Genomic DNA, 16,828 nt, shown 5'->3' with positions numbered 1-16,828 from the left:
ATCTAGCCAAGGTTCCCAACATTGCTAATTTCAGTGGAACTGAATCAGAGTTAGCAATGGTGGGAAATGGTTGAACATCTTTCCTAATGTACACAGGTCAAAAACATCCCTCTGCAATCAGGAGAAAAGTAGTGAGGATGGGGGAAGTATGACTGACTGCAGTGGGGGGAAAAAACCCATTGTAATGTATATTTTCAAGGAGACCAGGTTAAAGTTACTGTGGAGACTTTAACTCTGAATTTCCTGACTCTCTTGTGATTCAGATTTCAGTTGTAATACTTAATTAACAGATAATTGTTTTATAATTTCCTGTAAGGAAAGAGAGAATTGGGTGAGAGGATAGAAAAAAATGGTAGATATTAGAGATTTGTTTAGGAAAAAAAAACCCAAAGACAAAGAACTCCCTATACTCACACTCTTTAAAATGCAGGATTTTGAAAACAAAGCCATTGGAGTCCTCCAAATATAAAAACAACTATATTGAAGAACAGAAACATGTTTTCCCCCTATATCTGATGAACTAAAAAATAGCCAAAATAGTTTAGCTTTTCAGAATAATTCATGTGGTATAATAATAAGTATAAGTAATTTTGGCCCATCAGCTAATTTACAGGAAGAGACTGAAAATAAGCATTTTGAATGAAATTGTCATCTCAGTATTAACTATAGAATCCCTATCAATGTTGTTATTTTAGGATGAAGGTATAATACAAATTGAACCATTCAGCTAACTATTGAGACATACGCAATTTAATTCTATTTTACAGATCTAGAAACAGTAGAATTCTCTGTAACTTTCCAGGGCTAGGGAAACTCCTTGACCAGCCTAACAGGTCTGTTTGGCTTCTGCTAGTTTCTCATATGTGCTGGCTGAAATGAAAAAGAATTCCTTGTGTCATATTCATTGGGTTCCATTCATCTTACTATATATATTAGAAATGTGCATATGTCTGTCCATCTGTTTGTTCTATAACTCCTCCTGAACATAAGAGCTAGGACTACCAAATTTGGTATGCAGCTTGCTCTTATCATAACTTAAAGCAAGGTAAGGGTTTGGTTGTACAGGGGAATGCATAAAACATACAGAAAATAGACAGAATCACCAGGCAAGTGAAAAGGGTTGGGTGAGGATATGCTCCCTCACTCTGGGACTACCCCAGACATAAGCCTTCCACCACTAGCACCCGTTAGGGAGGACGGGGGGCTGCAGGCAGCGGCAATGGAGAGGCGCTTCTCACCTGTCCCAAAATTGCCATGGCGGAAGAGGGCTGGGGTAATGTTCCCAGCAAAGCCTGCATACTGAACCCCCGCATCCCCAGACTCTCCCCAGAACAATCATTTTTAAATGATGAAAAACAAAAATTGTGTTCAGGACCTGAGCAGTGTTGGGTAAATCTTCTAGTGGTTTATAAACAAATTCAGCATGAGTGACCTAGTCCATTCCCCAGTGCTAGTGTAACACTGTAGCTTGTGCTTTATGTATATTTCAGGTTCCTCTTTAACATTTACTGATAAAATAGGTACCTTGGATGGAACATTACAGAATAGTAGTTTTCCACTTGCCAGGAAACAAGGAAAAATGATTTTTTAAATTAAGGCTGGTGTATATGCAATACGTACATTTAATAGACACAACTCTCCCCTTCAGCCTGCCTTTCTTTGCTCTGGAGAGAAACTTTCTGTTTTCCTCTTTACATTTTAATTTTACAAAGAAGAAAGAGTAAGATGGTGAAATAATGGTAGGAAATCCTGAAGAGAGCTGCATATCAGTGCTTGTACAGCTTCTCTCATTAAAAGCTCCCAGATCCAAACACCCCGTGGGAAACAAAATTCAGAGTTTGAAGTAATCCCTCTTGTTTTTCATGTCTTCTTATTCTTTTTGAAGAAGTAGTTTCTTTCAGCAAGATGAAACAATTTGTCCTTTTTCTTGATAAGTCAGTGTTATGCTCTGACTGCAAATCTCAGATTCTGCCTCTTTGTCAGGAAGTATCCTTACTATTTCTAATCCCATTATGTCAAAGACGCAACTGTGGAAAAGATTTTAGCCCATTTCCAGGTAATTCTGGATAATTTGATCAGCTGCATCAAATTCTGTGGTGTGGCCTGAGCTCCAGCATCTCTACTGCCTAATACTTAGGCAATAGAGAGTAGACTAAACCCTAGAATTTATGATGGGTGTTTTACCTTTCATGTTCATTGGCACAGTTTCGCCTAGCGATGGTCAACCTAAGCTAGTGAGTAAGGATGTTAAGTATCGGGTAATTGACTAATCGAATAGTTGATAGGGCGCCTCCACCTTTGAAGAGTAGCAACAGACTTACTTCAGAGGTGAAAGTGCTGAAGCCTAGAATCAGCTGGGGACTACCCCGCTCACTCCGGGCTCCATGCGGCGCTGCCTTTTTGAAATACTGTGGAAGTATTTCAAAGAGTCAGCACTGCATGGAACCCCGGATCATCTGGGGAGTTCCAGCTGATACTGGGCTACACAGGGCATTTCAAAGTGGCAGCGCCGCACGGAGGCCAGCTGGGGGTGTCTCCAGTTAATCCTGGGCTCCAAGCAGCGCTGCCGCTTTGAAATGCATGAGAAGCCCAACACTGGGCTCCCTGCAGCATTCAAAGTGTCAGCGCCGCATGGAGCAGCTGACCCCGGGCTCCTTGTGGCACTGCTGCTTTGAATTACCTCCCTCTTCTTCCCTCCCCCTTGCTGCCTCTATCTGATAGCAAGGTGGTGGTGGTGGTGGTGGTTGTGGGAGGAGAGGAGAGCAATTAGTCGACTATCCTGTTGACTATCCGATAAGCATTTGCTCATCGGATAGTTGACTAGTCCTTCACATCACTACTAGTCCCTCACTGGACATGTCCTTGAATTTTGTTAGACGTGGACTAAGGAATTTAGTACACCTAATTAGTATGAACTTGTCTTGTTTTCAAGGCTCTAAGAGAACATTCATATGCATTATCACAAAATACTTGACTTGCTGACCTTGCTCCCTTCTAAAACAAGTTAAAAGGATACTTCAAGCGGACTCTGCTTAGACTAAGGGGATTGAAACATGGTCACTTGGAGCACGTCTAGACTCATGGAAAATGAGTTTATGCTGATGAATTGCAGGCATCAAGGGCACGTCTAGACTACAGGGCTCCATCGACGGAGCCATGTAGATTAGGGTTGTAGGCAAAGGGAAATGAAGTGGCGATTTAAATAATCGCCGCTTCATTTAAATTAAAATGGCTGCCATGCTGTGCTGATCAGCAGTTTGGCACCACAGTGCTGTAGTCTGGACGCTCCGTGGTCGACATCAAAGGCATTTGTCGACCTCCCTGCTATGCCTCGTGGGATGAGGTTTACCCTGGAGGTCGACAAATGCCTTTGATTTGCCCGCGGAGAGTTTTTAAAAATATGTTGCATACTCTTACCTTAATTGAATCTTCTTTGCTTCCTGAATTATAATAGTAAAATAGGATGGGGGATGGAAGGAAACAACAGCCGTCTTAGGTATTTGTAAGGTATTTGTAATTTCCCCTCCATGTGCTTGTAAACAGTTTATGGGTTACTGTCGACCTCATAGCTTAGGGGTAGAGAGAGGCTAATTATTTAGATGATGGTGTTAGTGAGGACTGTCACTGTTTAAATCTATGTTCTGTTTATGATCTGCCCTTAAAATGGCAACATCTCAGCCTCTGCATATTTGAAGCAGCATGATAGTAGAGCTTCAGATTTCCGTTGTCCATGTAAACATTACCTTATAAAACCTAACCAAATTAAAAAATACAGATATAGAGATTTCTATAGTGCCCCATCATCTCCCCTCCCCCCAGTGCCTCCCACCTACTGATGGGCCATGCCGATAAGTGCGCATCTTCCTTCACCTCCTGCCCATCATGATCAGCTGTTTTGTGGCATTTGGATGGCTCAGGAGGGAGAGGGTAGGAGTGAGGGTGAGGTGCTTTTGGGGAAGGCACTATGAAGGAAGAGGTGGGATGAGAGTGGAGTAGGGGTGGGAAGAGGCAGTGAAAGGGTGGAGTGGAAGCAGGGCTGGGGCAGAGCTTGCGGGGGGAGGAGGGGTCAAGCATCCCCTGGCACTTTTGAAAGTCAGCACTTGTGCTTGGTCAGATTTACAATGCTTAATTCTGTATGTAGCTTTTACTCACTCAACACTGGCTTCCAGTGTTTTACATGCACAATCAAGTGCTACATGCATAATTGTGGACCACAGAATCTGGCCCTGTATATGATGTGGTATTTACAGTAATTTATTGTCATTCATCTAAAAGTAAAAGAATGATTAAAAAACAAATATAAATCAAAACTATTATTGTTTTCATTTAGAATCCCATCTGTATTCAGATGCCATTTAAATATGGTCTTATAAATACAGTAATTCTATTGCCTTTTTTCCAACATAATTTTTGGGAAATTAAATGTATAAATCTGCTGAGTTCTCTGATTTAATGTTTGAATGTTTAAGTATGGCAGGATTAGATCCAATGGCGCTGATTCTACAAAGATTTAATCACTAGAATAACCTTACACACTAACTGCAATGGGGGTATTCATATGAGTGCAGTTAGCTGTAAACCATTGCAGGATTGATGTGTATTTGCATCGCTCCTGTTTATGCTGATGGATGCAAATGTAAATATTCCCTGCATGCATGGCTGAGTTTAGATCTCTTAGCCTATAATAAAAGGTGGATTTTTAAATTTGACTTTTAAAAACTTGTATATATGTTATTATATTGTTTGACTTGAAAGCATCTTCTGTTGCTTAAGAACAATTAAGGCATATGGCGGTGTTCTTTCCTTAAATAGGTATAACAGCAGTCATTTGTACTTATCCTCTTGATATGGTTAGAGCACGCCTGGCATTCCAAGTAAAAGGGGATCACAAGTACACAGGAATTATTCATGCATTCAAGACTATTTATACAAAGGTATTTTGCTTTCTCCTTCCATTCTTGTTAAAGGAAAAATATCTTGTTTATATTTTTTTAATGTTGTACAACACTGCTTAGTGACCTGATGGAAACCAATTTGAATTTGTATTTGACTGTGTGTATAGCACACTATCATTAACACAATTACATGCATTCTTTTTACTCATGCTGTTGCAGGGCAACTTAAACTGGTGGAAGTGGCAGAGGATAACAAATTGGGAAGAACAGTGGTATATACTCCTGAGATTTTTGCCTCTGAGAATAATGTGTATAACTGGAGGAATGGGAGCTTATTTATATTTGTGTATTGACAATAATCTCCCCACTTTTTCATTTTGATCAGCCTCCCTCTAAGCATTTTCTCCTGTCTCCTAGCCTACAAATTATAGTCTTTCCTTTCAGCATCTGAGGAAGAGGAAGTTGAGATTACTATTAATACCTAGTTAGCACCGTCATACTTGTTATATTGGCTTGTTGTCAATACAATCAGTTCCATAATAATCTAATTATATTTACTTCTATTTGCAATTATTATTATTATTATTTTATGTTTTTCCTTCAAAAGGAAGGAGGTTTCCGTGGATTTTACAGAGGACTGATGCCTACAGTTGTAGGAATGGCTCCTTATTCAGGTATGTAAAAAAAATATTGTTGCCAGTAGTGTATACGTTTCACGATTATATTAGCAAAATTTGTATTGGCTTCTGGTAAACTGAAGAGCTATATTTCTTCTTGGACAGAGTGGAGAGGGCAAACTGCAGGGAGTAGTTTGCAGCTCCCTGATCTTACAGTTGATCATCTTATGATGATTGTCAGTGCAAGTTAGAATAGCTGTTGTAACTTATACCACTGGTAAAAATCCATAAGTGACCCTTCTGAGATATGAGGGGTCACTGGCTGGGTTCTCCTGTCCTTTCCCAACTCCTCTTCAATGGAAAAAGGTGCAGGACATGTTCCTAAAACTGGCCAATCTGGCTGCACTTTGTATGTGAGAGGCTCACACAAACAAAGGGAAATTGACTGACTATAAAGGGGAAACAATGAAACTGACTCTATGGAAAATGCTGCCAAATGAAAGAAGTTAATAAATTGAAAAGTTAAGAGTTTTTTTTCTAGTTTCTTTTCTTTTTACTAAACTTAGGTGTTGTTTGCAACTAACATGCTAAATTAAAAATAACTTTTTTTATTTGAATGCTTGCTCATGTCCATTCAATATAGGTGTGTGCGCGCTCCTCACATGTAGCAGTAGCTGGAAGGGAATGTCTCCAGCACCCCCAGAAGTGGTGCGCACATGCTGCGATATATAGGGCAAAGCAGGGCCCCTTCTCTGTCAGTTCCTTCTTACCACCAGCGATGGTGCTTGGAACTGCATGCTCCAGCTTTGCTGTAGTCAATAGCGTTTAGTAGCCTATTCAGTTGTAAATCATTTCCCTTTAGTTGATGTTTAGATGTACTTAGCAGCTAGTATAGTCTTACCACCCTTGTCTCCGCTTCTCCCTCCTTTCCCCTTTAGGGACTAAATCCCCCAGGGACAGAGCATGCCCCACTCCCCTAGTTTTAAAGAATGTACTCACTGCAGTGGATCTATATCTGTTAGCAACCCTCACGCTGATTGCCTTCGTTGCCACCTCGGAGAAACCCACATCTCTGAGAAGTGTTGGGTCTGCAGATCATTTCATTCCAGGACAACTAAAGACAGTGTAATCTGGATAAAGGCCCTGCTAATGGAATCCACACTAGCTCCCTAAGACCAGCATTTGGATTCAGAATTGAGCACCAGTGCCTCGGTGAGACCACCATTATTGCCAGTACTGGGTGTCTTCTGTGAGCTGACTGAGAAGCTCGGGAAAGCCACAATGGACAAGTCTATGGTGCCATGTAAAGAAAAGACACCGGCACAGGCAGAGCAGGGAAGCCCTCCTCATTCGTGGCTGCCCATCTTGAGTAACTGCAGCACCCTGAAGCTAGTCACTCCCTGCATGCAGGCTGTTATTTGAGGGACAGATTGCCGTACGCTTGGCACGTACGTTGGTAGCACAGCCCCACAGCTGCTTAATAAGCCCCACCCAGCCAGGGAGACAAGACACCCCCAGCCCCTTCTCACTGTAGCAGCTTGGGGCCAGGTGAGAAGCACCTCCCCATGGCCACTGCAGCTGGGGGGAGGCACAGCTAGGGGGAGGGGTGCATATCTAGGTTCATCTGTGCTCTCCAACCAATGAGGGATGCAGCAAACTGCACTTATCTCTCACTCCCTGATGCCAGGGAACACCCAGCAATGTCCCTGTACAGATCGGGGTGGGCAGAAGCTGCTATTCATCAGTATCACGCTTCTCAGAACAGATCATAGGAACTCCAGACCCCACTGCACATCGTGGCACTGGTAGTCATTTTCTCAGTATTGGTCCCTGAGCACTCCGAGATCCTAGTCAGACGGAGCGACTCCCCCATTCGCAGCATAGCAGGACCCCTGGTCAGCTGGAGTGGGCCTACCCAGAGCACGATGGGATCCTGGCCGGCCAAAGCAGCCCACAGCATGGTGAAGCCCCGGTAGGTTGGAGAAGCCTCCTCTCCTTCCCCCGTCCTCCCCACCCCCTGGTGTGGCAGGACCCTGGCCAGCCAGAGCATCTTGAATATTGTGTACAGATGTGGTCTCCTCACCTCAAAAAAGATATTTTGGCCTTGGAAAGGGTTCAGAAAAGGGCAACTAAAATGATTAGGGGTTTGGAACGGGTCCCATATGAGTAGAGTTTAAAGCGACTGGGACTTTTCAGTATAGAAGAGAGGAGACTGAGGGGGGATATGATAGAGGTCTATAAAATCATGAGTGGTGTGGAGAGGGCTGATAAAGAAAAGTTATTTATTAGTTCCCTAAATAGAAGAACTAGAGGACACCAAATGAAATTAATGGGGAGCAGGTTTAAAACTAATAAAAGAAAATTCTTCTTCACACAGCGTGTAGTCAACCTGTGGAACTCCTTGACAGAGGAGGCTGTGAAGACTAGGACTATAATAGAGTTTAAAGAGAAGCTAGATAATGTCATGGAGGTTAGGTCCATAAAAGGCTATTAGCCAGGGGATAAAATGGTGTCCTTGGCCTCTGTCTGTCAGAGGCTGGAGAGGGATGGCAGGAGACAAATCGCTTGATAGTTGTCTTCGGTCCACCCTCTCTGGGGCACCTGGTGCTGGCCACTGTTGGTAGACAGGATACTGGGCTAGATGGACCTTTGGTCTGACCCAGTACGGCCGTTCTTATGTCCTCCTCTGGGATACAGAAAGATACCTACCTGAGTGCACTCTGGACACAGGGAGAGTGGTCTGCAGATGAGACGAACCTCCATATGAATATAAAGGAGCCCATGGCCAGGGGCGGACGGGCCCGATGGGATACCGGGAATTTCCTGGTGGACTGTCGTCTGGTGGGCCGTCGTGTCCACATGCCATTGCCCCTCACTCAGAGCAGCTCTGCATCCACGCTACATGCGGTACGCAGAGCCTGACCCATCGCCTGTGCCGCATGCCGGACATGACGCAAGGAAAGGGGGCGGGGCTTGAGGGGCATGCAGGAGTGATGTCATGGGGAGGGCCGTTCTCAACCCATTTCCTGGGCATATTGATTGCCAGTACACTCCTGCCCAGGGCTGTTCGCAAGGTGTGCGAGGTATTCCTAATTCACCTGTCAGTCAGTGTGGCCCGAGTCCTCGCTATGTGCTACATTAACAGGCAAGGAAGGACCCATTCCTCAGCCCTCTGTGAGGAAGAATTTGGCTCTGGGGCTTCCGTATTCATCACATCTACTTGGATGCTCCACAACTCCTGGGGGCCAAGAATACCCTTGCAGACCACATAGGCAGACAAGTGGGGCTCTTCACCCGGACATACTTCTGCTCTCCTCTGAAATCAGGGCGCTCCCTGAGTACATTTACTTGTGACTAGGCAGAACGCTAAGTTCCCCCAGGTTCTGCTCCAGCCTGGGCCTGGAGGAAGTCTACCTCGTGGGTGCCTTTCTCCTTCCTTGGACAGAAGGCCTCATGTACGTGTTCTCACCATTTCCACCATTTCCTCTGATCAGCAGGGTCCTACAGAAGATTAGGCAAGACACAGTGTGAGTAATATTCATTATAATGCCAACAGGCAGAATTAAAATTGGGACCTCTGGAGCTTAGTGCATGAGCTTCAAGCCAGCTGGCTTTTGGCTCAGGCCAATCAACAGACTCATTCTCTCTGTAAGTGGTGTCAGTGCCACTAGTTGGGGCAGTACACCACACCCAGATGGTACAGGTGTTGCATACTTCACGTAGCCAAGCAAGCACACCAAGCTTCAGAAATATCCTAGTTGAGCCCCTACTTGTAGAGCTGATGAACCTGAGTTGTTGGCAGGAGGGACTGAACGTGCGACCCTAGGGGCTAACGCCATACGCCTCTACCGAAGAGGTGGGGAAATACCAGCCCATGGACTGGATCCAATCTGCTGGGGTTAGCTCCTAATGGATCCCCACACCATGTATTTATGCCTCCGCAGATACAAGGGATTGTAGCTCCTTTTGGCCGCAGCTCACTATTCCCAGCCAATGGGAGCTGCGATCACCCGTATCTACAGAAATGCAGGTAAATATAGTGGTATATATTTTATTGCCATTTTATTGCCCACACCTGCTCTCCTGCACGAGTTGAAAGGCAGTTGGCTCTCAGCTAAGGCTGTAGAACAGACATCATGCTTTCCTGTCAGTGGTTTCAGTAGCTCTGAGTTGCAGAAAGTTGAAGGGTCAAAAGGGTGACAATCATAGAATCATAGGACTGGAAGGGACCTCGAGAGGTCATCGAGTCCAGCCCCCCGCCCTCAAGGCAGGACCAAGCTCTGTCTAGACCATCCCTGACACATGTCTATCCAACCTGTTCTTAAATATCTCCAGAGAGGGAGATTCCACCACCTCCCTTGGCAATTTATTCCAATATTTGACCACCCTGACAGTTAGGAATTTTTTCCTAATGTCCAATCTAAACCTCCCCTGCTGCACTTTAAGCCCATTACTCCTTGTCCTGTCCTCAGAAACCAAGAGGAACAAATTTTCTCCTTCCTCCTTGTGACACCCTTTTAGATATTTGAAAACCGCTATCATGTCCCCCCTTAATCTTCTTTTTTCCAAACTAAACAAGCCCAGTTCATGAAGCCTGGCTTCATAGGTCATGTTCTCTAAACCTTTAATCATTCTTGTCGCTCTTCTCTGTACCCTTTTCAATTTCTCCACATCTTTCTTGAAATGTGGCGCCCAGAACTGGACACAGTACTCCAGCTGAGGCCTAACTAGTGCAGAGTAGAGCGGCAGAATGACTTCACGAGTTTTGCTTACAACACACCTGTTGATACAACCTAGAATCATATTTGCTTTTTTTGCAACAGCATCACACTGTTGACTCATATTCAACTTGTGGTCCACTATGACCCCTAGATCCCTTTCCGCCATGCTCCTTCCTAGACAGTCGCTTCCCATCTTGTATGTATGGAACTGATTGTTCCTTCCTAAGTGGAGCACTTTGCATTTCTCTTTATTAAACCTCATCCTGTTTACCTCTGACCATTTCTCTAACTTGCTAAGGTCATTTTGAATTATGTCCCTATCCTCCAAAGAAGTTGCAACCCCAACCAGTTTGGTATCATCTGCAAACTTAATAAGCGTACTCTCTATCCGTACAAACTTAATAAGCGTACAATGTAGGGCTGAAGGATTAAATGGCCCTTTTAATGAGTTACAATGAATTATAACTACCAGTAAGACATTGTACAACCTCATGAATTGTGGATCAATTTTTTTTTATTTATGGAATTTTATAAATGAAACATAGTTAATCACCTTTGGATTAATTTGTTTGTAATCTGTTAAGAAATGCCTTTGAAGAAACTTAATACGCTAACTAAAGTCACTCCATTTTGTAACTGAAACACCATCTTAAAACTTTGTACTGATTTAACTCTGTTTAAAGTTAGTTGTGTGTCTGTAATCTCATTTAAAAAGTGTGAATGTGGGTGTGTGTGCAATGGGATCAGTCCCCAACACTAGCCTGTTTCAGTGACCAGTTGACAGGACCACCCTTGTTGTCAAAGAACAATGGGAGGGAGCCCTACAAAAGAATTCACCCAACAAAGAGAGAAACAAAACTTCCATCGAGAAAAAGATCTAAGTGTCATCTACCATTAACTGTTGACTCATGGTCATACAGTGTCCTGGGGCAGTAGCACAGGACAGGCTCTATTGACTAAACCACATTAAAAAAATGGGTGCAAAACTGTAGGATTGGGTCTTTCAGTTCTATAATCATCCTCCAGGACCATCAGTGCAAACTGATGTGACCCAGCAACTCTCCTTGTGTCTAGACCATCTGGCCAGTGGACTAGCATGAGCAACTGCGGCTAGTAGTTATATATAATCTGTGTATGAGTGTATGTATGTATGGTGGATAATTTTAGTAGCTAGGGACAGTAAATGAATTCTGCATTCACAATAAATGTGGCATACTGCCTTATCCTCCAAATAAGATTCTGCTACTTGTATTTCTCCAAGTGTAACATCATCATATCAGCATGGCCATGCCAGCATTGGTGCATCACTCTCATCCGCACAGTTCTATTGTTACAGGATCACAATCTCCTCCTGCATTCGAACCTGCTGCTCCTGTACCTCATGGCATGGTTGCTCCATGGCTGAACCATGAGAAGCAATCCTGCTCACTTGAGGTGAGGGAGATTCTCTTGGAAAGCAGGAAGCTGTCTGCCAGATCAACCTACAAAATGGACCCAGTTCTCAGTTTGTGCCACCCAGAGGGGAATCAGCCTTATCCAGGCTCCACTGCAAATGATCCTTGATTATGTTCTGCATCTGAAGAATGAAGGTCTTGCCCTTGCTTCAATCAGGCCATCTCTACACTATAAGACAAGTCTGGCTCTATTATGGTTGATGTCTGGTCACCCAATTTTGCAAAGTCAAAGGTCCGTGTCCTCAATACAGGGAAGAATTCAATGTAGTCCGAAGTAGCACTTCCCCATTAAGGAGCCTGCATTTGACTTTGAGAGCAGTGCACTGTGGGTAGCTATTCCACAGTGCCTACGCTGCTTTGGATTTTGGGATATGCTCCCAATGCATGCTGGGATCAAAACTGTGCAGCAGGAGAGTATGGGTTCATGTCGTCAGCATCCCATAATGCACTCATCTAGTCCCTCCCCTGCTCGCTTCAGATCAATAGGAAAAAGTTTTTTCATGCCCTTTTTGCCTTTTGTTGCCATAGCAGTGTGAGCGTGGATCCTGTTTTGTATCAAACCATTCTGATGTTGATATCTGCCTTGGTGTATCTAATGGTGCAATATTTTGAGAGTGTACACATGTCACTTCACCAGGAAAAGGACGAATCTCCCAATCGCATGGATTTGCTATTTATGCAAGCCCTTGCGCTGATGGAAAAACCGCTGTCGGTCAATCCTGTGGACACAGTGGAACGCTGGTTCTGGTGCTTTGAGACTAGCCCAGACTGGAAGGTACTGCATTGTGATACAGCTATGGCACGATTGGCAGTAGCTGCAAAACTTCCAAATAGGCAAGGCCACTTTCTTGGAACTTTGTGAAGGGCTTTTCCCTGCCCTGAAGAGCAAGAATACTAGAATGAGACCCGGTCTGACCATGAAGCATGTGGCATGGCAGTTGCTCTGTAGAAGCTTGTAACATCAGACAGCTACATGTCAGTTGGGATTCAGTTTGGAGTGGGGAAATCTACTATGGGGGCTGTTATACAAGTAAGCAAGGTGATCAATGCCATTGTGCTACAGAGGACTGTGACTCTAGGAAATGTGGATACCATAATGAATGGCTTTGCAGCGATGGGGTTCCCAAAACAGCAGTGGAGCAATAGAGAGAATGCAGATCCTCATCTTGGCCCCCGACCACCTTGCAAAGGAGTATATAAACTGCAATGGATACTTCTCCATGGTGCTGTAAGCTTTGGAGGATCACAAGCGCTGTTTTACCAACAGTTTCCTAACAGATAGTTAGGAAAGGTGCACGATGTGCACATCTTTAGGGACTCCTTCCTCTTCAGAAAGATGCATACTGGAACTTTTTTTTTTCTCAGATCAGAAAATTAAAGTTGGAGGAGTGGAAATGCTAATAATGATCCTTGGCAACCCAACCTACTTCTTGCTCCTGTGGCTCATGAAGTCATACATGGGCTGCCTGGCCCCCAGTAAGGAGCAGTTCAACTACAGGCTGAGCAAGTGCAGAATGGTGATGGAATGTGCTTTTAGACATTTAAAGGGACGGTTTAGGAGTCTCCTGACTAGGTTGGATCTCAGCAAATGCAACATTACCTTTGTGGTGTTGACCTGCTGTGTGCTCCATAATCTTTGTGAGAGCAAGGGGGAAAGGTATGTGGCAGGTGGAGGGCAGAGGCAGAGCATCTAAATAGAAACTGAGCAGCCAGACACCAGGGTGATAAGGAGAGCACAGTGCAGGACAGTGCAAATCAGAGGCACTTTGAAAGAAAGTTTTATGAATGACCAGTTTTGAGATTCATGCATACTGCTGTCAGTGAGATACCACTGCATTCACTATGTTTGCCTGTAATCCCTCATCCCACCCCTGCAATACAAGTAATAAAAAGCCTGTTGTTCAGAAATCATGTTGTTTTGTTATTTAGGGAATACAGCAAGGAAATAAAAGAAGTCCATGGTGGGAACCTGGTGTGTGTGGGGGGGGAGGGGGGGCTTAGAAATGTGTGAAGGACAGCCTTTTGCCTCCTGAGCTCCTGGAGGCTAAGGCTGCCTTTGGGTGCCCCCCTGCTCCCATGTCCGGGAGTCCCTGGGGGTGGAGGCTATGGAACTGTGGGAGGGGGAAAAGTTATTTTGCATGGGGCGGACAGGGTTCCAGGGTGGGAGATGATCTCCAGGCACTTCATTACTGTTGTCAGGGAGGTAAAGATATTGTCCTGTTGCCTGGCCTGCAACTCCCTGCACACTCTCCTCTTCTGCTGTTGCGTGACTCTGTCCTGGCACTTGGCCTGCATCTCCTCCAAGAGCATACTTAACCAGTCCATTTGTTCCTTGAACATGTCTTCCCTTGACTGTTTTCACCTGCGGATCTGCACCAGGCTGGGAGCTGGTGGAGCTGGGAGAGTACACAGTGAGCTGGCTGCTGTTCCCACTGTAACAAAAAGTTACAAGGATACACACTACAGGAAATACATTGTGTTAAACCTAACTCTAATCTGTTACCATATAGCAAAGGTCTCCATAAAAACAATGGAGATGTGTACTGTGCACGGCCAAAGTTTTGCTTTAAAGTGGTCACTTGTTCAGCAGTTACACAGCAGAGTTCTCGAGGGAACCTCTAGACTTATGTGGAAGCAGGCATGATAAGGGGTCTGGAAGGGAACAATCCTGCAGAAAGTGGGAGAACGGAGTCTGGTCATCCAGCACACACGGCTTTCAAGGACAGTGCTACTTTCGCAGCCTGCAGGAGCCTGCAGGTGGGAGGGGGGCAATGGGGCAAGGAGGCTTCCCTCTGTGTCTGGCACATGCAGCTTCCCAGGGAAGGTGCTAATAACTTCCCCTTTTCCTGCATGCAGGTTGCCATGCAAGATATCCGTATTCTCCGAGTCATATAGAGTGATAGGGAAAGCATGCTGGCTGAATATGACCAGAAACCTGGGCCTTATTTCTGCAATGCTTTGTGGTTCAGTGACACAAGACTACTTAGTGGTGGCTTGGTGTGTGAAGGTGTCCTACCATGAAGGACGGAATAAGGCTGGCCTCCCTAGAAATCTTGTAAGAGTGATCAAAGAGTTCCTATCTGAGAGCTTCATGGAGCTATTCAGGGACGACTCCCACTCTATCTGCAGACACATTAACAAGCTGTTTTGGGCCCCTCATGCTGGTTAATCACATCACACCCAATTACCTCAACCTGCTAGTAGTAAGAAGAAAATTGTGAACTCACCAGAAGTGCCTTCCCCATGATCAGTGCTTGGCTGGGAGTCCTCTTGGGAGGAGGGGACTGGCTCCAATGTGATAAAAAGTTCTTGGCTCTCAGGGATCTTCCTCCTCCTCCGCTTCCACCACCTTGTAGTCCTCTATGCCGATGAAAGGAATGTCTTGGCATGACTATATGGTCAGGCTTGGAAAGCTGGTCTTTGTGTAAACATCTGTTTCTTTTGCTGGATTGGCACTCAGACAGAATAGATTCCTTTTCACACACCTCGATGAGGTCCAAGATCTCCTGGCCACTCCACACTGATGCTCTTCTGTGCCCCAGGGAACTAGAGCTAACGGGACTCCAAGTATTGGAACTCACGGAAGTGTTGGAAATCATGGCCACGTGTGCTGCTCAGGTGTGTTGCCTGCTCTGAAGTGCGCTCACAACACCGGCCACACGGGAAATGAAATTCAGACTTTCCTGGGACTTTCCTTGTTCACTTGGAGAGCAGTAGAGGTGCACATTCTGCTCAGAGTGGTGCATTGCGGTATGCCTCCTGGAGGCTAATAACCTCGACTTTTGCCAATGCTGTGTCTATACTATTGTAAACTTGAGCAGGCAAGGTCGGGAATAGCGTTACTCCTTGTGAAATCAGGAGTTCTCGACATGGACTTCGGCAGCCCTTAAAGTCGACAAGACAGGTTTGGTAGTGTGGACACATTGTTTAGAAAATTGACCTTATGTGGCTAAAATCAGTGTAAACTCCTAGTGTAGTCCGGGCCTCAGGGTAGACCTGGAAGATATGTCAGCCTTCCATTTGCCAATCTGAGGTCACTCAGTGTTTTCGCATGATATGGCAGCCAGAGAAGTTGTTCCCACAGATCCTTTCTAGGCTGACAGGGCCTCCTTTCAAACCACTGGCCTCTGCTCCCTTATGGTCCTTTCCACCGAGGAGGTCTTTTTAGTGGCAATTACATCAGCCAGGAGAGTGTCTGAACTCTGTGCTCTGATGTCATAACCCCTGCATATGGTCTTTTCCAAGTATAATGTAGACTTCATTTGGCCTTCCTGCCCAAAGTTTTGCCTGTCTTCCACATGGGCCAGGATATCATCTTTCTATCCTTCTACCCCAGGCTCCATAAGACCAGTGAGAAGAGGCACCTCCATGCACTGAACATTAGGAGAGCACTTGGTTTTTACCTAGAGTGGACGAAGCTCATTTGTAAACCCTCCTAGCTCTTTGTCACCTACACGGATCGCATGAAGGGTCTTCTGGTATTCTACAGTGGATTTCCAAGTGGATCATCATCTGTGTCAGGAGGTGCTACAAGCTGGCAGGTGTTCAATTCCCCCCCGCCATTCGTGCATAGTCTATATTCTACCAAGGCACAAGTCTCTTTGGCAGCCGCCTTAGCCTACGTCCCTATTCAGGCCATCTGCAAACTGGTGACATGGTCCTCAGTACATAAGCTCATGTCCCATTTATGCAGCAGGCCAGAGTTGACACTGGGTTCGGCAGAGCTGTGTTGCCTTCAGCGTGTCCTTAAACTCCTACCCACTTCCGCAGATGCTGCTTGGAGTCACCTACATTGAATGGACACGAGCAAGTGCTTGAAGAAGAAAAGACAGTTACTTGTTTCTGTAACTGGTATTCATCAAGGTGTGTTGCTTGTGTTTATTCAACATCCCACCCTCCTTCCCGTCAGGGTTTCCAGCAAGAAGAAACAAAGGGAGGAGCAGCCCCAGCTGCGCACTATATAGTACGGCATGTGTGTGCCACTCCAGGGAGCACTGGAGCCAGTCCCTATAGATACTGCTGAGGGAAAATCATCCGGCACTGCTGCATGTGGCAAGCACGCACACCTACGTTGAATGGACATGAGCAACACATCTCAAAGAACACCTATTTTGGAAACAGGTAATTGTCTTTTTCATAAT

General features: G+C 45.1%; 1 protein-coding gene across 3 annotated transcripts in view; it reads left to right on the top strand.

Moving 5' to 3' along the window:
- SLC25A16 (solute carrier family 25 member 16) overlaps window positions 1-16,828 on the top strand; it is a 33,745-nt gene that overhangs the window by 11,626 nt on the left and 5,291 nt on the right. For 2 of the 3 annotated variants that reach the window (XM_075934930.2, XM_006125253.5), the window contains 2 exons: window positions 4,813-4,934; window positions 5,503-5,569. In XM_075934930.2, the coding sequence (XP_075791045.1) occupies window positions 4,813-4,934; window positions 5,503-5,569 (189 nt within the window). Of the gene's footprint in view, window positions 1-4,812; window positions 4,935-5,502; window positions 5,570-11,569; window positions 16,591-16,828 lie in introns of those variants that run through there. The other variant, XM_006125254.5, reaches the window with a different exon arrangement.

The sequence above is a fragment of the Pelodiscus sinensis genome, chromosome 8, assembly GCF_052426305.1.
Source record: "Pelodiscus sinensis isolate ZL-2025 chromosome 8, ASM5242630v1, whole genome shotgun sequence".
Taxonomy (NCBI): domain Eukaryota; kingdom Metazoa; phylum Chordata; order Testudines; family Trionychidae; genus Pelodiscus; species Pelodiscus sinensis.
This window is presented reverse-complemented; position numbering and strand designations above follow the sequence as displayed.